The following is a 20,731-nucleotide window of genomic DNA, read 5'->3' as shown; positions in this document are numbered from 1 at the left end:
ACTGGGACTTGTAACTGTGCTGGCCTTGTCTGTGTTTAGCATATCAGGGAACACGTGAATGGGATTTCAGGGAACCAGAGCTGCATTTTGGTTCCACTCACCAGAGGTGTCTTTCACAAATCTCTAAGCTGCTGTTGCTGGAGCCTTGTGCTAAGGCCGTGGGTTTGTACCGAGCTGCACCCCCAGCCCTGCGAGCTGCTCAGAGCCTGGCCAGCAGTGTGAGCTGTGTGGGAACGTGGAGCTGTGTGGGGCTGTATGGAGCTGTGTGGAACCACACGGGGCTGTGTGCCCTCCCAGCTGTGCCAGCAGCACCTCCAGCAGCGTCCTACCTTAGTTCTGTACATAAAACACTCTGAGCCTTAATGTGCAGCGTATGGATGGCAGGAAGGCAGCAGGGCTCCGTGTCAGCTGTCTGTTACATTTAAGTTCTCTGCTTTAAAAGGTTCAGTTTTGGAAGCACACGAGTACCGCCCCCCGGGGCCATGCCACCTCTGTGTGCAGTCTTCCACAGTTCCTATTTGCAAAGCACAAACAAGAGGAAACATATTTTATAGCGTGATATTACATTTTTAAGTATTTTGTATGCACAATTGCAGCACCGATGCAATGGAGGAAGACCTTTCTAATAATGCAATGTAAATTATTCCTTTATTCAGCTTTGTGAACTATTTAACATTAAAGTTGTTATGTGAATGTGCTTTCGCCACCCCGTTTCAGTTCTTTTTAACTGAAAATGTCCCCTACTTTGGTGTTGGGAACGACCTCCGTCTCCAGCTTCTTTTCTTGTCCATAACACTGTTGCCCCGTTTATTCATTTTTGGGAGATATTTGCTCGGTGCAGCATTTTCCTTTCAGTGAAACCTTAAGACTGTCACAATAAAAGCCCCCGCAATGGGTGCTGCCATAGTGCAGGTGGGTGTTCTGCTCCTGCTGCTCTGTGCTGCTCCATACCTGCACTGCCAGCCCCTGAGCACAAAGCACCAGGTGGGGTTGGGGTACACACAGGAAGCAGCAGCTCAAGGGGGCCGGGGCCGAGTCTGCTTTGCTCCGAGACACCCCATCCCACTTACTTAAGAAATGTATTTTCCTTCCAAATCCAGATCAGAACACATGGTGCGGAGAACACGTTTCCTCTGCTTGGTGCTTGCTGCAAGAGTCAAAGCGAGGCTTCTGGCTGCAATCTGTGCACAGCTGAGCGCTGAGCCATCCTGGCCGGTCCTTCCTGGTAGTTGTAGATTTAATTGATTCAGATGGGCATTCAACTGGGTCAGGGAAGCAAGCTGTTCCTTCCATGCCGAGTTACTGGGCTTCAGCAGAGAGGGTGGCTGCTGGCTGCTGAGCAGGGATACTTCTCCCTGAAGTGCATCAGTCTCTGTTGGAGGTTGTCTACATTTTCTCTTCCTGTGAAGCCCTGCTCTCCTGCGCACTGCAGCTCTACCTGCAGCAGTGTGGGGCCCCGGGAGGCTCCTGCAGAGGCTGAGTGCTGCTCCAGGAGATGTGCAAAGGAATGGAGTGGCTTTCAAGCCACGGTGCTGCAACATCTGTGTTGTGCTGGCACAGCCCTGGGCTGAGCAGCCGTGATCAGAGGTTACTTCAAGCGATACATAATGCATGTGCAAAATCTGCCTTATGCCAGAAGCCTCTTCACCTAATGCAGCCAATTAAGCCTGTATTTCAAACGGGAATGATACGTTTCTGTATCTACTTTCAAATTAGATAAAAATGGAAGGCTCTTCAGCTGCCCTTCCTTCCAGCCGTTCCAGGAGCCCTAAGTTCTGCAGATACAGAAGGGTCGTGCACTGGGAACCGTACACCCATGGTTGGCACAGGGCTGCTCTGGCCACACAGCAGCAGCGCTGTGCACCAGGCAGGTGTGCGGCTCCCTGAGGGCTCTGGTGGGGTTTGCCATGAGAGATGGAGCAGAGATCTCTGCGGGCTGGAGGACCCTCATTGTCAGTGTGTCCAGGGCTGGGCTGTGCATGGAGTGCGTTGCTCCCACCCAGCACCAGGGACAAATGGGCAGAAGCCATCGCGCCGCCCTGGGTGCAGCCCTGAGATTAATGGGGGGAGTTATTTATGGAGACATGTTTGTAATGGGCCCATGAATTTCACGGAAGCGGGCTGCCATCGCGGCCGTGGTGTTGGGCGCCGCTGCTGCTAAAATTAATGCTCCTTAAATCACGTCCCAGGGCAGCCATTGGTGCCCTGGTGCAAGGATTGGCAAGGCCGGGGACGGCGTCACGGGGTTTGGGGGGCAGCACTGCAGCCCCACTGCTCAGAGCTCAGCTGGCACTGCTGCCAGCAATGGGTACAGTGAGGCAGGGCCATGCACTGGGGTTGCACAGCACTATGCACCTCTGTGTCAATGCAAAGGAGAGAAAAAAACCTCAGCGGGGTGTTGTTGGCTCTAAAAACCCTAAGTATGATTTGTGAACTCTCACAGCCTCGGTAATCTCATCAGAGTAATGGGATTATATTTCAAATCACCATGGCCTGTTCATTACACATTTAAACTCCTTTGACAGAGGAAAAGTTAAATAAAATGTGTGCGTCAGCCCTGGTTGACTTTCCCAGTTCTCTTTCTTGATTAGACAAACAGATGCTGAGCTCCAAAATGAAAAAATAATGCGCTCATTTATTCATTTTTCTGACAGGTCACAGCAGATTTTTAACACCCCGGGTGGGAGTGTGGGGTCAGTCTGTGCCACTGTGCCACGGCACAGAATGGTGCCCGGAGTGCCCAGTGTGAGCCAAGGGGTCAGGGAGCTGCCCTGGACCCCAAGGAGCAGTGCTGGGGTGGGGAGCATTGTGGGGGTCCTGGCCCTGTTGTGGTGAGGCCTCATGCCCGCAGTGCACAGAGGGAAGTAGCTGCATGAGGTTGGCAGCGGCCACTCCAGAGCAGTGACACCAATCCCTTTGGGAGAGTGGCTGCCACTGGGCAGGGATGTGCTGCCTATGAGGGAGCTTCACACCGAGGAGTTTGGGGCTCGGTGAGGGAACTGAAATGCCAGGTGATTAGAAATACACCAGCAAACACCATTATTGTCAGGAGAATGCAATCGCATACAGTAATGAAGCAATTATTAATGAGCAACTGCAAGGCTGTCATCAATTTAAGCTTTTCAGGATCACAGACTGAGGCAAGATAAACGCTAACACACAGATGAGTGGTGGGGCACACGGGGCCAACCCCAGCACACGGCCATGGAGGGCCCGCCACCCCCTGCACCCGCTGCGGGCTCTGCCCCGTGCACCAGGACAGCCCTGCAAGCAGAAGGACGGCCCCATAGGCAGCAGGATGGACGCACCTGCTGACCTACACTCAGCTGCGGCATCGCAGCCCGGTGCGGCACAGAGGGGCCGGTTGTGTCCCAGCGCCGCTCCCGCACCAGCACAGCCGTGCGCCGCGATCTGTCACAGCGGCTGCGGCCACGCGCTCTGCAATCTGCACCGCGTGTCGGGGCTGTCATCCGACATAATTCCTCCCCGCTGGCATAGTGCTGATTTGTGCATAAGTGATGCATGCAATCCACCTGAGTGAGGAGCGGGGGGCTGGCGGCCCGGGCTGTCAGGGCAGGGTGTTTTAGTGCCGCCTGCGATTAGGTGGAATTGACAGGCCCTGAAAGCGGGGAATTGCACAACAGGGGAATTAACAGCCGGGGACTGGAGCGCAGTGTGGCACTCGTTTAATCTGCAATTTATCAGTTTACGCGTCTTCTTGTCGCAGGCGGAAGATTACACTCCAAAAAAAGAAGGCTCCTTTTTTATTAATTTCACCTGACAGGGAAAAGGAAGAGCAGTATTTAGAGGCTGATGCCCACCACTTCCCACCGCTTTCAGGTCGGTGCTACACTGAGCGGAGCTGAGCCTCACAGGGCACGGCAGCAGGTCCCAGCCAGGTCTTGGAGCCGAGCTCTGCCCACGGGGCACACAGCAGCTGCCCTGTCCGGGGGTCCCATGGTGACGTGTCCCAGACCCCAACCTGCCATGGCAGCCCCATCCCGCATTGCTGCAGTGTGCTGCTGCTCAGAGCCCCGGCCGCCGCGGCCCCCACCGTGCAGCGAGCTCCAATTTTGATCATATCGTCAGAGTCTGATAATGGTTTCCAGGAACACTGTAGCCTTTCTGCGAGGTGACAGCCTGTAAAGGCAGCATGACAGATAATGTATTCTACAAGGGTACAATAATGTGACTCCGAGCCCATTAAACTCCTTTAATGTGGGTGACATACACCTTCCTCTTAACATACGTTATCATCCCGGGGGCACACGCAGCACAGAGTTGGCACCCCGCACTGCGGCCCCCCCAGCACCGCAGCCCCCACCGGTCCCACTGCCAGCTCTGGTGCCAGCAGCCCCCCCTCCCAACTGCAGCTCCTTCCCTTGGTGTGAGGAGGTCAAACCCAGTGATGCAAATGCTTTTGCTGCTCATGAACAATCTCCTTGGCCTCTTCGGCAGCCTGCTCTGATACTGAAAACCTTTATCCAACCTTCTGGTATCAAAGATTATTTATAATGAATTAAATACATTTTTAGCCGCTTCTTTCCACACTTACTGCCACACTTCCACTGCCACTTCAACTTAATTAGGGAGGCCTTGCTAAAGAGATGGGAGTAAATTCATCTATAGAAATGTATCTGTGTATAAATGAAGAAAGCAGCCACCACAGGTCAAACCAGTACTTTCAATTTATTGCCCCGGTACATTCATTTGTAAATAGCTCTGCCTTGCTGGTTTCTAAGTGCAAGGCTAATGTTGGAGTGCTTAAATTAATAGTGACGCACACCTTTCATTATTGCTATTAAATTAGGTGCTGAGCTTTGATGGATTCACTTGTTGCTGAACTAAAAGCCTCAGAAATGTGGGTGTGTGTATCCATTTGGCTTTACGGCAAATTTAGGTCTCGATGTCGAGGCAGCAGCACTGAGCAGCTCCCCCAGCAGGCGCTAATTGCAGGACGGCCCCTGCAGGAGCGGGCACACAGCTGGCACGGCGCAGGATGGCACTGAACGAGAAGGGCAAAACTTTGTGGCCACGGCACAGACAGGTCAGGAGCTCCGCCAGCAGCTGAGCCACCTCTGCCTGAGGCTGCGCCCACGGCCCCACCGCCAGCACGTCCCCGATGTGTGAACGGGAAGGGCCGACGTGGGACTAACGCCGGTGCCAGCAGGAAAGCAGCCGGCAGCTCATTGACGGGGCGCTCCTTTCCGTGCCGCACATCAGCGATGGCACCATCCGGACACGGCGGGGTTTGGTTGTCAGCGCTGCGCCGTGTTCCTGAGCAGAGCAGGAGCTGGGGCTGGGCCGGGCTGCGGGGCGAGCTGCAGGGTGAGCTGCGGGTTGAGGTGCTCGGTGAAGTGCGGGGTGAGGAGCAGCGTGAGCTGCAGGATGAGCTGCAGGATGAGCTGCAGGCTGTGCTGCACGCAGCCGCCTTTGTTCTGCGGCGCGGTTCCCATTCCCATCGTGCCACCTTGAGGCCGCTCCCCGCAGCCCTCCGGCACCGTGCAAGCTTCACGCACCGCCACAGCCCCATCCTGACCCCAACCCGGCCCCGTTCCGGCCATCCCAGTCCCGTGCCTGGAGCTGGGGCAGCTCCACGTGGAGGAAACAGGGACTCCACTCACCGCAGCAGCGCAAGAAAACAGGAGGACGGTGGGAGCCGTGTGCGCACAGTCCCTGTCCCCGTCCCAGCCTACAGGGCTGCGGTGGCACGATTGGAGCCCATGGGCAGTACTACCACGATCTGCTGCCTCACTGACCCTCGTGTTAACCCAGCGGGTACACACAAGGAATATTTCAACTCTAATTCTTCCTAAAATGATACCGTTTGTCTACACCATCAACTATTTGGCGTCTGGGTCCCTGAAAGATAAAATATTTAAATATTGTGTTCCCACGTAAATCTTGTCCTTGGCTTTAACATCCTTCTAACTGCATTCCCAAACACGGGGCTGCAGGAAGGGCTGGGGATGGGCTGTGGGTGCCCCTTTCTGAGCTCTGCTCTCCCATTGCACCGTTTGAACATTTCACTCGCACAGAAGAAACATCTTCTGGGGAAACGTGGCCGTTTGCATTCCACTTTGGTGCTTCTCATTGCTTCGCTGCTGGGGGATTGAAATCATCACCGTGATAAACCCGGGAATGGAAAATAAACAAACACAAACCGCCGCTGTGAGCCAGTCGCTCTGCGAGCTCAGACACTTTCCTTTGGCGCAGGGCCCCGCTTCTCCCTTTGTAAAACATTATTATTAGTCAATAAAAGCTAAATCCCCTCGATCAGCCGGCACCCCTGCGGAGGAGCAGACGGCCCCCCCCGGCCTCACTGATTGACTCTGCGCAGCCCCAGGACTGCTCACGCCTCCGCAAATGGGAAGATCTGATAAAGACCTAATCCAATTACAGCGCACACTTGCCAATGGTAGTTCGCCTTTAATGGAACTTTTGGTTGTTGGTTTTTTTTTTTCATCTCCTGCAGAATTTCTGCTGTTCTGATCTCCGAATGAGAAAGCAGTGCCAGCTGTGGGGAGAGCACAATGGTGAGATGGGGCTGTGGGGCTGCAGGGCTGCAGAGCAAAGCCTTGGGCCTCGGGCACAAACACAGCACCGCTCACCCAGGGCTGGGGAATGGGCTCTGTGTGTGCCACAGCCATCCCTCCCTTGCCATAGTACCACGTGTGTGCATCAGTGGTGCTGGTGCTCTCTGTGTGCCAGCAGCCACCCCTCTGCCAGCAGTGCCAGGGGCACACCATCCCCATTGCTCCTTCAGTGTGAGAACAAATCGCTAATCAGCAGCCAGCCCCTCCTCGGTGTCCTCTGCAGCAACACTCCAATAATTAATTATAAACTACAATACTGATCAGCTTGCATGTACTCCGTCTGCACTGACAATCATTAACCATAATACGAAATTTATAATGTTGAGACGTGGAACCTGGCGAGATGAACTGCTCTGCTTTTTAATCAGTTTTATGGGATGATATAATGCATTGATCGACAAAGACAAGATACAGTACGTGTTCCTCTGTCTATAGCCAGGCAACCTTATTAATTTAGATTTACAAAGAGTTGATTGATCTGAAGAGGAGAGAGATGGCAAAGCCCCAGAGTGGGGTACCACCCCTCCACCACAGTTCCCACAGCTCAGAGACCTGCAGGGAGGTGCTACAAGGGGACAAGAGGAAGAGCCAGGAGAAAGAAGTTAGCCCAGGATTTAAGGGCGGTGCACAAATGGTGGCTGCTGTCTGGAATCAGAGCTTTTCATGTGGTCACTGTGCAGCCGGGGGCATGGCTGCTGGGCGCCCCTCGAGGTGTGGGGGTGGTGCAGTAGCGATGGGCAGTGTGCCCCCACCCACTCCTCTCTGCCCCCACCCGCGTCCCCTCCCTGGCTGCACCTGTGTCCGGGGCAGCGCAGCCTGTGGCAGCCGGACAGCTGGTAACCATATTGGTGTGCCATGGGCTGTCATCTCGCATTTGCACGCCTGTTCGTACTCCAAGTCCAGGAGAGGCTGGATTGGTTGTTTTCAGGTCAGAGGCTGCATCCAGTACAGGAGGAAAATTCCCATTTCCCCACCGAGCCGTTAACTGTGAAGGGCCCTGGCCCTGCTCCTCACCCAGTGCAGGTGGCAGTAGGGCCATGCCACCACCCCAGCCCCGTGTCCCCATGGCCATGTCCTCCCACATGGAACTGGGATGCATCCCCATCCCACACATACACTGCCTGCTGGGCACCTCCTGACCACGAAGGACACGTGGCCACCACATCCTTGGGACCCGTCTCACTGCAGACACCCACCTGGAGCTGCTGGTCCCATGGAGCAGAGCGTGGCACCATTAGGTGTTTGATTTAATAGCACATGACGTTCTGATTAAAAAATTAGCTGTATGTAATATCAATAGAGCACACATTGAAAGGATGAGGAGCACACTGACTGACAGCTCTCAGAAAGCGGCTGTCAATGGGGCATCGTCATCCAATGGTGACAGTCAGCGTTTCCATCCCTGATTCGAGGTAAATACGGAACCAACTCCGGTAACAGCAGGACTGGGGGAGGCGGCAGATGGGACACCTCCCCGTTCCAGAGCAGCGTGATGGGAGATCTGCAGCTACCGGGGTTACTGTGTGCCTGCAGGTCTGCGCCGTGCAGAGCAGCCACCTCAGCTGCAGCCGCACCGTGCACTGCGCACCAGCTCCGCCCGGTGCAGGACTCGGCCCGGAGCGCTGCGTGGTACCGCACGGCCCAACAGTGCCGCTCCCCGGCACCGCCCCGCACCGCCCGCAGCAGAGCGAGGCTTGTGAAAGGCAAATCTTTATTAGTGCAGCGAGTGCGTCTAACCCGCATTAATTCCCAATTGTGAATGCTTTCAATTAGCGACTGCAGGCACTCAGAGCGCTGGATGTGTTCATTAGTGACACGGCCTTGCTGCTCGGTGACAAGCGGATGACAAACCTGTCTGAGGGCTCGGAAGGGTTTCAGCTGCGCGCAGCTCTGGTGCCAGAAGGGGGAGAGCGGCAGGGACTGCCCGGCGCTGGGCTCGGCAGCTCACGGCCCCGCAGGGTGCCCCACGGTCCGGGGCTCAGCATGTCCGTCACCAGGAGAGGCATTAGCAGAGCCTGTGGGCCATCGCTGAGAGCCGAGTCCTCAAAACCCTGATGAGATGGCCCAGAACCGCCTCCAGAACTGCCTGGGAGCAGCAGAACACGTCCTGCCCTTGTCTGTGGTGCAGCCCCGGTGCAGATCTGCCCACGGGCATCACTGCCACAGCCCTGGAATAGCACTGTGCTTCCATAGAGCTCTGCCGGCCCAATAAAGGATTATCAGCTAAATAAAACAAGAAGTGAGTGATGCCACTGTGCCCTGCTAGACTGAAATTGTGAGAGCAAAGTGGTTTTCTCAGGGAGATTTATTTCTGCTGTAGGCAGCCAGCCCAGCACCAGGAACAGGCCCCGCTCCTTCCGTTTTTATTTCGTTTCTGTGTCAATCAGAGCAATGAAGGAAATACAGAGATATTCGTTCAGCACCACCGTGGCAGTGGGGGTGCACACCCGTGTGCACACATGCACACCATGCACAAGGGCAGTCCCTGTAGGTGTCACAGCAGATCCAGAGCCCAGAGCTGCTCTCCTTCACTTCTGCTGTGAGCTTCAATTTCAGACCCCGTCACCAGGCGATACGTGGGCTCCAATACCTGCCTCTGCTGCAGCCCCCTCCCTCAAAGCACGCCATTATATCTCCCGTAATTGTAAATATCGCAAAGTGCTCGAGTCAGCAATCCTGCTGAATTTTGCTTTCAACATCTGCAGCCCTATAAATCTTTGTCTCCTTCAGGTGAACCGTGCTCTCCACTCAGGCTCAGCTTTACGTTCCTCTCCTCCCTGCACCCACGGCAGCTCCTGGCCCCACACTCCGGGCAGCCCCAGCACTGCACAGCGCAGCTCCAGGCCCTGCACCACTCACTGTGTGCCAAAACCCCACTGCTCTCCACACAGACCTGCATAGGGATGTTTTGGTTTTTTTTTAAATTGTTTTCAAAACAGATTTCATGTGGTCCCAAAATGAGACCATGATTGTAAATTAAAGTGTAATTAGCCTTTACGCTTTTATATTCATTAACTCTTCTCTGTTAATGATGCAGAGGCTGGAGCACAAACCCAGCATTATGAAACCACATCCAGGAAATAAAATAGTGATTTAGATAATGGCCAGAATGTATTGCTACTTACACGTAATTAAACAAATGCTCAATCTACACTTGGAAACATGAATGAATGTTGATTAACCCCAGCCCAGTGGCTCTGCTGGAGACATGGGAACGTGGCCATGCCACTGGTGGGGCGGGCAGCACAGCACAGCCTGGTCAGCCCCACACCTGCCTGGTCCAGCTGCCACTGTACAGCCAGACCACGGGCACGAGGGTAGATCAGTGCCAGCATCTCACCCTGCCACAGCCATCCTCCCACTGCTGTGTGGCCACAAGATCCAGGGCTGCAGCATCACACCCAGCTCCCTGCAGGACCTCAGCAGGGCTGGAGCAGAAGCACGGGGGAGGCATTGCCTGTGCTGGGCCGTGTGCTGTGGGCTCTGTGCTGCTCCTGCACAGGCTTTGTCTCCCGTGTGCCTCCTGCCCTCCAAATGCGCCAGTTACTATGGAGACGTCGCCTTGTTAGCGCAGGAGGAGCCTAACAAAGTCCACTTGAGCAGGATAACACTATTTGCTGCTGCAGATCCAGACATGAACAAGACAGGCAGGGGCACCAAGACTGGGCCAAGGCTCTGTGTCCCCTCCTTGTCCCCACAGCTGCCACAGCCTAGTCCAGGCCCTGCCCAAGGCTCCCAGCAGCACAAAAGGAGTCACCCAGCAAGGCAGGATCCGGCACCCAGACACAATGCAAAGCCTTGGAACAGACCTGAGCACACAGAGCGCTCATGGCTTGTCCTGGGGGACAGGACATGCTGGGTCTGGCCATGCAGGGGACAGGCTGTGCTGGGACAAGCTGTGCTGGCACAGTGAGACAGGACCTCTACTCCCAGGAACCGAGGTTCATGGATCGTTGACTCAACAGGCCATAATAGCTCCATCTATTGGGGTCAATACAGGCGCCTTTGACACATGATAGACAATAATTGCTCCTGCTTAGAGACTTTTTAGTTCATGGATCATTGACCTGATGGGCTGTAACAGCTCAAAGGAGGCTGTGACATGCTGTACACCCCTGCACCTGGAAGCCCTCAGGAAAGAGCAGTGTGAAGCCACAGCCCTGGTGGCCCTGGCACGTGAGCAGGCACTGAGGGCACGCTGTACCCATGGGAGGGTAATTGCCAGGGACAGGGCCCATGCCTGAACCTTGGTGAGAGCGCTGCAGTTAGTGGAGCAGAGGGGCACTGACGGAGAGGAGTGTGGTACCAACACCACCAGAGCCCAGATCCTGCAGCCTGGCAGCCGTGGGTCTGTATGAACCCATCCTCACACCCTGCTGCAGTGCCCTGCAGGGCTCACCCAGCCAGGAGGGCACGGGCCCTGTGCAACCAAATGGCTGCGGTGAGCAGCAACAGCAGCAGGAGACCAAGGGGTGCCCCAGTGCCAACATCCCCGGGGGGCCGCAGTCTGGGGGCAGCACAAGGGAAGGGCTCCCAGCCGGGGGCTGCAGCTCCTCACTCCGACGGCAACTTCCAGGTATATGATTTAATGAAAGGCACAATAAGAAGTGAAACAATTAGAATTTCTGCCTCATTATCATGGTAATCTTATCAGTCGGATAATGAGGTATTAATGGAGATTTAATGTGCCTCTCATAACAGAATCCCTTGGAGAAAACACATAAGGAAATTGCTGTAAATCCACTTAATGATGGAAAGGTCCCCAAACACCATATTCCAGAGGATGAAAAATGCTGGATGCAAATGAGAGAGAATCAAGGTCAATAACAACTGCGGGGACCGCGCTCGCTGCGCGCAGCGGCCGCACCGGGCGGCAGAACCGACCCCGCTCCGCTCCCGGGGCTGCACCGACGGGGAACCGGGCCGGGAGGGGGGGCGCCGCCGGGCTGCCCGTGGAGCCGGGCCGAGCTGCACCGCCCCGCGCGGCCGCCAGGGGGCAGCTCCACCCGCAGAGAAGCGGAGAGCCGGGCCGGCCGCGCTGCGCTTCGTGCTGCGCCTCCTGCTGCATCGCGGGGTTCTGCCATCCCGTACCCAGCCCTCCGCCAGGGAACGATTAATAACTCAGTGCTGCCCTTGTTCCGAAGATAAAACGCAGAGCGCACGTGGCACAGCGCTCCTTCAGGCGCTTCTCCCCGCTCCATCCGGCAGGACGAAGTCCTGCAGCGCTGCGCCATCCCGTCCGCACGCAGAGGCACAGCGCACAAACATGGAGTCCAGGCAGACCAACTGCTCTCCTTTTAATCGGTTTTTACAGAATAATACATGGATAATCGCGTCAGAGACAAGATGGGTTTCCTGGGTACAAGATTGTGCAAGCTCGCCCATTGAGACGTATAAAGGCTTTACCAGTTTCAAATAGGAGAGGCAGTACAAAGCTTTTAAATAGAGGTAAAGCACAATTAAAAGGTACAGAACACACACTAGGAACTCAGCAGAGGTTAATTCTCCAGTAGTACAGGCTCAACCGAGGCACCAGCTGCTCCCGGCTCGGAGCTGCCCGCCCTGCCCTGCTGTCCGGCTCCGTCCCGCTGCCAGCCTCAGGCTGCACAGTCGGTGCTGCACACGGCCGCATGTTACACTCGATTTCACACACACATGCTTCACTTGCTCGGATCTTTGCTGCTAAACAGGTCTGCCTGCTCCTGCTGCTCCTTTTCTGCCCCACCAACCTTCCTGCACACACTGCAGGTTGAACACAGCAGTGAGTTCTCCAACTCCTGCTCCAACTCAGCTAACAGAACGTCACCGTTTCCCAGCAATAGGAACTGAGGCTATGATCACCAGAAACCAACACAGGAAACAGGATCGTGGCTTTTTTTTCCTGAAATTGATGGCAGTTACATTCACAATTTAGTAGTATAAGGTCTCCAAAACAAAAACCTCTAAGCTCAAATAATAGGCCTAAGCCCATCCTAATTCTCCTTAAAGAGGATCTGAAGAAGCCTTAGAGAGAATCCTTAAGAGGAAAGGAAACAACAAAGAAAGGTAATTTCTCAGGGATGAAAGGCCCGGCCCTTTTCTTTCACTTCTCTTCCTGAAAAAAAAAAAAAAAGGAAACCACAGCCTTAGCAACACTATAACAGGGACAGTCATTCCACTGGATAACTTGGCAGCTCCTCCAGACACCAACAGCCAGCGCTGAGGCCAACAACCAGCCCTGAGCCTATGAACACAACCCTCTGCTAATGACCCCAGATCCCTCAGAACATCCCATTGATCCTTCAGTTGCTGAAAGCATTTGAAGAGAGAGCACCAGGTTTACAGAAGCGGGTGTATGTAGTTGGCTGGTGCCTTTTGGCAACAGTTCCGTCACTTTTGGTCCCTTATGCGCCACCTTGTCACATTTACCATTGCACACCAAAATCTAACACCACCACTTCCTACACATGTAATTCCTCAGTCTAAAATAAAACATTACAGGACACCAGGGGAAAGCGTTAAGGTGATATTACAGGAAGGTTTTCAATCCTTTGGAAAACCCAATCCTAACTATGGCTCACAATTCAACCAAAGGAACTTTCAGAGTTGTATAAGAAAAAAGCAAAGGGTGATTTTGCAATGAAGGCTCTCAGTGAATCGGGGGCACATCAAAACAAACACTGCTTTTAAAAATCATTTTCTTAGAGCGACTCCAGTTCTTTTAAGTGTTTTTTACAAAATGTAATAAAGATCACAAAGGAAATGGCTCTTTACTCCTTCCATAAAGGAGAGCAAATCTGAAAGACGTGATGGTGCTGATCAGACCCCATCTACCAGCAGAGAAAGCGATGCACAGGGCGATCACCAGCTTAGTGCCTTTGTGCCATCCTTTAAATGAGTACAGTTCAGAACAAGACCAACTTAGGGATCAGGCATTCTCCTCAACTAAAACCCAAACTGCAGGACTAAAGGAACTTTCATACGTTGCTCTTAACATCTCCGATATCCAAGTCATAGTTAAATATTAAGGAGACTTCACTATAAATAAGTTTATATTGCTTTTAGATATGATCTGGCCATACCTTCCAGGGCATATTTGTGCTTCGCTTCTGAGTGTTATTGGTCAGGGCTGTGCTTGCAATATTAAGTTACGTGTTCAGCACCAATAACCCATCAAGGCTAAATAACTGGAATATTGCCGTGCTCCACGCTGAGTTACCGCAGTAAGGCAATCAGAGGAATTCCATTTCTATCGAGTGTTGCTCCTCCATGGAATGAAGTCTCTCATAGAGCAGAAAGACTCTAAATAAAAGATCCCATTCCACTATCTCACTTAGGATGAGCTTGGCAAAAGTGACATAGTGAATTATGTATTAGAAGAGTCCTAGTAAAGAAGTATCTTTAATGATGCCTCGATAAGTAGCACAGCCAAACCAAGCACATGACAGCTTGCATAAGTTGTCCTAATTTCAATTAACCAAACTATTTTCTGGAGTACCAGTTGTGTACAGGTTTTAATCAGCAGAAGGCACACACACAACACCAAAACAAATGAATTTTGCAAAGAACATGAGAAAGATTTTCCTTCCTTTTCCACTCACAGACACCACATCTGAATGTGTCCTTCTGTCAGAAGTGCGCTCCACACTCCAGGAAGAGCAAAGAATAATACTGACAAGAAAAGATAAAGGCTCACTGCCCTTTTTCAGTGTAACTGTAGCTAAAAAAGAACAGCAATTGCTTGTATATGTGCGACAGCCACTGGCCATCACTCAGACCATTTCATTCATGAAAAACCCACATGGCATTGTGCATAAAAACTTCTCTGAATTCATAATAGTCAGTTTAAGGGAAAGGTGGGAAATCTATAAAACACCCTGAACTGATGTCATGATATGTTTCATAAAGAACAGTGTTATATTTTAAAATATCTTATATGAACAGTAAAACTTGCACTGCTGCATAGCAGACAACATGAAGAACATTTAGTAAAAACATTCACTGAAACCCCTGTATATGTATTTAATGTCACTAATCAAAATATATATTACAGCCCGAGGTTCTGTTAAGGATCTCTGTTTGGGGTTTGTACAGTATACACAATATTTCAGAAAAAATATTACAGTAATGTATTTTATTACTCCTCTTTTATATTAGGCTTATCTACTGTAACTTACAGACCCTCTCTCCTTTACACATTCAAACCTTCATAGTGCCCTAATGCCCGAGCCAAAGTGTTCAGCTATCTACCAAGCCCTGTCCACCATAAATTCCAGTTTCAGACATTTCAGTACTCTTTAATTACATTTTAATAAATAGTTCCGTTTGCCCTTTTTAAATCTTTGCCTTTTTGAGGAAGTCCTTTCATTTACCAAAACGCAGTATGTAACAACCTGGTAGAGGTCAGAGAGGCTTTCACTTGTTTATTCAAAGGATAATGAGTCCAAAGATAACTGCAATGCATTAAATATAGTTATATAATATTTACATTGCCCTCTCCAATTTTCAATTTAGGTGAAATACAATTGGTAACTAATGTCACCTACTATAAACTTTCAGTGTGGCTGGTGTTTTATTAATAAAAGGTGTATTAAGCAAGAAAGTACACTAAGTGGTTGCCCTGATTCTTCTTGATTCAGTGTTCCATTAGAAATGAAGTGAATTCTTCATGTGAGTAAGAATTCAGGAAGAGGGGTAGTGGAAAAAACACAAAGATTTTTCTGTATGTTTTGAGATTCCAAAATACCTGAAAACTGTGGTCCCTGTTGCAGTGCCAGTATCTATAGGGGAGAAAAACTCAACCAAAAGAGAAGAGGAAAAACCTGTTAAATTAATTTGATTAGTAAAGGTGTGTTTTAAAATGCCTCAATTCTGTACAATATAATACAAGGAAAGTCTCTTAGCTTTCACAGCTGTTGTACATTCTTACAGACTCTTCTGCTAACAGTCTGCCCATGTTTGTGCTGAGTTACTTGCGATCATCAATAGTTTTAATGAATTCAACTGCTGCTGTGAACTGCATCCACCAGTAGGATTCTTCTCCAGATAAGCAGTTGGCATAGAAACTACTTATGTACTGAACAGTGGACAGCAAGCAAGGTGGATTTGCCTGAGGGTTAAAGAAGAAAAAGACGCTTACAGTTCGTTTTCAAAACTAAACTTAGATTATTACAAGATGCAGAATAAAAGTACAATTCTATTTCTGCAGTGATCCTCACTAACACCTAACACATGATTGTGTAATGCACTGTAAGTTAGTGACTGTTTACCCTGAGCACCCTCACCTCCGCCCCCCCCAGGAGGAGAACGAGCAATGGAAGGAGAATTTCTCTAATGCAGAAGAATGACAGGCAGGCCACAAAAAAGAACAAAATCACAAGCATAACCTATCAAGTCATCACAGACTTCAGCACATTAACCTGTTATTTTAGCATCTTTTCACAGACAATCCTCCAAACTCTCATCTTTCATTAAAAAAAAAAAAAAAATCCAAGTCAGTATTAATGTGGGTGCTGGTCACCAAAGAGATCATCATTAAGCATGTACAAGTGATGAGTGCTGGCAGGCACTTCTCAAAAAAGAAAAGAAACAACCCACCCCAAAGAACCACAATGAAAACCACCACCGCCCCTCCAAACAATGCCTGGCTCTCAACGTCCTTGGTTCCAACTGCAAAGTTTGCTTGGATTCTAAAACCTTAACTGCAACCACATTTCTATTTAAGCCTGCTGGATTAGCTCTGCTTTTATAGTCTAGCATGCTCCTAGTTACCCAAGTGCATTATAATTTTTCCTAAAATTTGCTTGCTTGTTAAAAGAATTAGTTGTAGTTTGTGATCTTTGAAGAAGAACTTACCTTTATGAGAACAAAGACCAGAACAGGAACAAAATCATCTGCCCCAGGTACTGAATCTTCATTTGCCAGGCTAAGCAGGTTCATAATGGTTGAACACATTCGCAGGATACACTGCACTTTGTCTCGGGGGGTTTTGTAAGCACTTATTGTACGGATTTCAGACTGTGCAGATGGCCACGGTGCCTCCCGGAGATAGACCTAGGAGAAAGAAACCCATCAACAGTTCTCATTTATCTATGCTACTACTGTGCACCATGGAGGATCCAAGGTACCAGAGGCAGGAGCAAGGCTCCAGATAAATGAGAAGCTCTAGGTCAATATTTTTCCATTGCACACAGAACAAAGGTGGCTTCCTGCTGTGTTATAATGAAAAATCACAAGGAGACAACACCACATGTACAATTAACATAATTAGACTGTACTTTCTCTTGACTTCTACAGTACCCTGTTTTGAAACAACATAAAGCTGTACGTCTGTCTTTCATATATAAGCAACTTTATGAACACTTACCATTTTCAGTCACACAGCTCAAACACTGAACTAGGAAGACTGCAAGCATTCAGCCACTCACAGATTTCTTAAGTCTACCAATCTAATTTCATTGCCTTCTTAGTTCTGAGAAAAGTGAAAACAGCAGGCAGATTCATAGATGTGTCAAGGTTCCATTAATGATGGCTAGTTCTGAAAGCTAACTTATAGAATCATAGAATCACCAAGGTTGGAAAAGACCTAAAAGATCATCCAGTCCAACCATTCACCAATTAACAATAGCTCCCACTAAACCATGTTTCTCAACACAACATCCAATTGTTCCTTGATAATTTGATAACTACAGACCACAGTCATAGCATGTAAGTCACGTTAGAAATACAAAGGGTTGAAATCTTGTATTCTAAAAGGAAACTATCTGAAAGTTTGCATCTTATTGCAGTATAGCATTACTGCTTCAATCTTACTATCGGGACAGAAATGGTAAAATTTGAGGAAAAAAAGACTTTTAAGAGATCAGTGGATGATCCCAAAGTATTACTGCAGTGTGTTTTTCCAGCAGGGTATTTCAGCTGCATGACTATAAAAATAACGTTTCAAAACGTAAAGCAAAACAATTGTCTCCTCATCACAAACACAATCAAAACCCTGAAACTCTGATACATGGAGTTAAGGAAAGGAGAAGTTCTTACCTCAGGAATCTGAAGTGCTTTGTGGTTTGCAGTCACCACTTTAGATAACCTCTGTATGTGCTCATGAAGGACCCTAAAAACAGGCATAAAAATAGAATAAGTAGCAAGTAGCAGCCAGCAATCCCCTCGTGCTTCCAACTAGTTTGGAATACTACAGGACAGATCTTCAGGAATGTGTATCATGATGGTCCCAGCTAATGGACATCAGTCAATAAGCAACACAGAGAATTTTCCCATATAATCAAATACAACTACGAAGTCAGTAAAGCATTCAAAAAAAGATGTTTTATAAAATATAACAGAAATCCTGGATGGAAAGCACTGTACCAAAACAGAAGAAGGAGTCCTGAAACAGATTTTATTCACTCTCTCAGCATGCACACAGAACTGAAAGTCTGTATCTTAAGTCATTACATTTTTAACTGTATTCTGCTCTTGTGGTTTGTTGCAAACACAAACCTTCGCACACGATGCTAAAGTACTTCTTGGTTCTTGTACAAGACATTCTGGAATGAAACGTAAGTTTGTAGGGCACAGCTGCCTTAAGAGAATCAAGTCTGTCACATTAAGACCAAAGAGCAGCCATCTGCACCAATAGCGAAAGAGAAACTGTGTATTTCAAACTACTGTGACTTACTGGTCACGTAAAATATCTCCATCCTGATTAGGGTAGAATGCAAGTTTGAAAATACGATTCATCACACTGCGCTCTATAGCTAATTGTGCATCCTGAAGCTGTTCTTCACTGGCATTCTGCCATATGGCATCCTGAGCCATTGCTCCATATAAGAACTGAAGAAAATCTTCAACTTGGGCTGTTTTATCATCTGCTGCCGTAAGTTTCTGGAAATCTGAGTAAATGTATAAAGAGAAGGCATTCAGTTAAGGTAAATAAACAAACAAATAAATAAATTTCCAATAGTTTTTTTCTGGAAAGAAATGCTCAGAATCCACGTTGTACCTCTTGCCTGGCAGCACTGGGGCACTGTCTTGCCCACACCCTATTCAGGGAGATTCAAGCAAGAACACTTGAATTACATACATGAATTAAAGGATCAGTATGTTGAACACAGTCAGCTAAGCATACCCTCACAATACTCTACTTGACACTGTGTTAATCACTTCCTCTGCAGTACCAGTTCCTGCCACCCACAGAGATAACACCCACAATAATCACTACAACTGCTGCTGGTTGGAATCAGCACGTGCAAGGTTGTCAGATGCTAGAGGAGAGAAAAAAAAAAAGAACCAAGAAAATTCATGCGTACCATCTTTTAGCCTTACCTTTATTTAATAAGTATAGTTGCAACATTAATGTTTATCTACAAAATACAGAACAAGTGGTGCAGCCAAGTTAATGCAGCATGACAAAATCACTGGCAACTCATCAGCATTGTATTTATAGCATTCTGTACCAGAAGACAACTGCCACTCACATCTGCCAGCAGCTTAAATGCCACAGTTGCCAATTTCTCTTTTAGATCATCCAGGAATAGATGCCTCCCTTCAGCCCAATGAAAGGGTTTAACTCCTTCCTAGGTCACTGAATCTTACTAGTACAACTTTAATGTTAGCAGATACATGTTCTTACTAAAGACCAGCCTACACAGACACACATAATGTGCACTGTATACTCCAGGAGCAAGAACCGACTCCAAATTTCTTGTATCTTCACTTCATCAGGTTGTGTGCATGTTACAGAGAAATTATTTCAAGAAACTCTGTTTTGAGAGTTGTCTTTCTGTGCCAATATTCTTTATGCCATGAAATTTCTGTATGTTTGGTACACGTGATTCGAAGTACTACATACACTTAGATCTTCCAAGGTACAACCACAGCAACTGTACTGAGGACTGAATGCTGCAACTTAATTTATTATATCTTAATTTGTATGATGATCTGAAGTAATTAACAGTATTCACTCTAGGAGCAGATGCTAGATAACATGACTCTGTGTACCTGTCCCAAAAGGTTAAAGTCAAATTACTTTCCTTCTCATAGCCTATGAAAAATGCTAACAGCTGACACAACACACCACTAAATCACAGTAATACGTACATTCAAGCTTAAACAAAGACTACTGTAAGAATCTGCTCCTCAGACTGGAAACTGTGCTTTGAAACATTAACCCAAGCTAGCGCGTTAAATAAGGTGTATATAAACAAAAATAATCCACAGTCTGCATTAATCTTACCTTGAATAAACTCCCTGATTTTCTTTTCTTTGCTCTCTAGCAGTAACCTCACACACACTGTAGTGAAGTATCTGTTGGCCACTTCTTTATCTCGCAGAACTCTTTGCAACAGCCTTTCCAAGTGTGCCTGTGTTGTCTGCAGGCCTTGGCGACATCGAGTTAAATAAGCGATATATGGAGCTCTTTTCCTAAAATAAATGTTCTATGTTAGGTTCACAGATAAGACAGAAAATAATAGCTCTACAAACTGATAAGCTGTAGTGCAACCTGTTGCTTCTAAAACAAAGATTGCACTTAAATTAGGAAATTAAGTTTTACATGAGCTTCACTGACCTTGCAGCACTATGGAATGCAAGACTAAAGAAAATTCTGAATTGCATCTGTGTGTGTAGCTGCATATTAGCCACAGGCTGATTTAACTCAAGTTTATTACTATTTAATTCAAGTCATTCCCAGAAAGAGGAGACAACTTCATCATTTTGTGGAGAAGTAGAAATACAATAAACTTGTTAGGTAAGATACAGTTTAAATAAAGGATCTTTCTAATCTGTTAGTGAACAAATGTATGTATTCAGTAACCCATTAATGAGACACAAAATAAACTACCTGTAGTCCTCTGCAATAGAGGCCAGCAGCTTCCGACAGGTCCTGTTGTCAAAGCGGCTTACACATCGCATTGTTTCTTGAAGCTGGGCCATCAAGTTCTTGTCTTGAAGGTTAATAGCTTCAGCTAGCTGAACTTTCAAGAAGCACACGATTTCATTATCTAATATAAAACAAAGGAGAAGAATCAAGGAAATGAAATATAGGCACAATCAAAACAGAAAAAAAATGTTCTTCAATATGGGAAACACACATGCAACAGTTCAAACAAAAACTTCTGCATATGAAGCAATAAGTGTTCATTTATTAAGCCTTTGAATCT

At 48.6% G+C, this 20,731-nt stretch overlaps 1 protein-coding gene across 9 annotated transcripts in view; it reads right to left on the bottom strand.

Moving 5' to 3' along the window:
• Window positions 1-11,876: 11,876 nt before the first annotated feature.
• Window positions 11,877-20,731, bottom strand: part of GAPVD1 (GTPase activating protein and VPS9 domains 1) — a 31,533-nt gene continuing 22,678 nt past the window's right edge. For all 9 annotated transcript variants that reach the window (XM_015879440.1, XM_015879446.2, XM_015879447.2 and 6 more), the window contains 6 exons: window positions 20,413-20,572; window positions 19,807-19,994; window positions 18,250-18,463; window positions 17,613-17,685; window positions 16,431-16,628; window positions 11,877-15,684 (listed from right to left, as the gene is read on the bottom strand). In XM_015879440.1, coding sequence (XP_015734926.1) covers window positions 15,544-15,684; window positions 16,431-16,628; window positions 17,613-17,685; window positions 18,250-18,463; window positions 19,807-19,994; window positions 20,413-20,572 — 974 coding nt within the window. In that variant the 3' untranslated portion in view covers window positions 11,877-15,543. The remainder of the gene's footprint in view (window positions 15,685-16,430; window positions 16,629-17,612; window positions 17,686-18,249; window positions 18,464-19,806; window positions 19,995-20,412; window positions 20,573-20,731) is intronic.

Source organism: Coturnix japonica, chromosome 17, assembly GCF_001577835.2.
Source record: "Coturnix japonica isolate 7356 chromosome 17, Coturnix japonica 2.1, whole genome shotgun sequence".
NCBI classification, from domain to species: Eukaryota; Metazoa; Chordata; class Aves; order Galliformes; family Phasianidae; genus Coturnix; species Coturnix japonica.
Note: the sequence above shows the minus strand (reverse complement) of the source record. Positions and strands in the feature narration are given on the sequence as shown.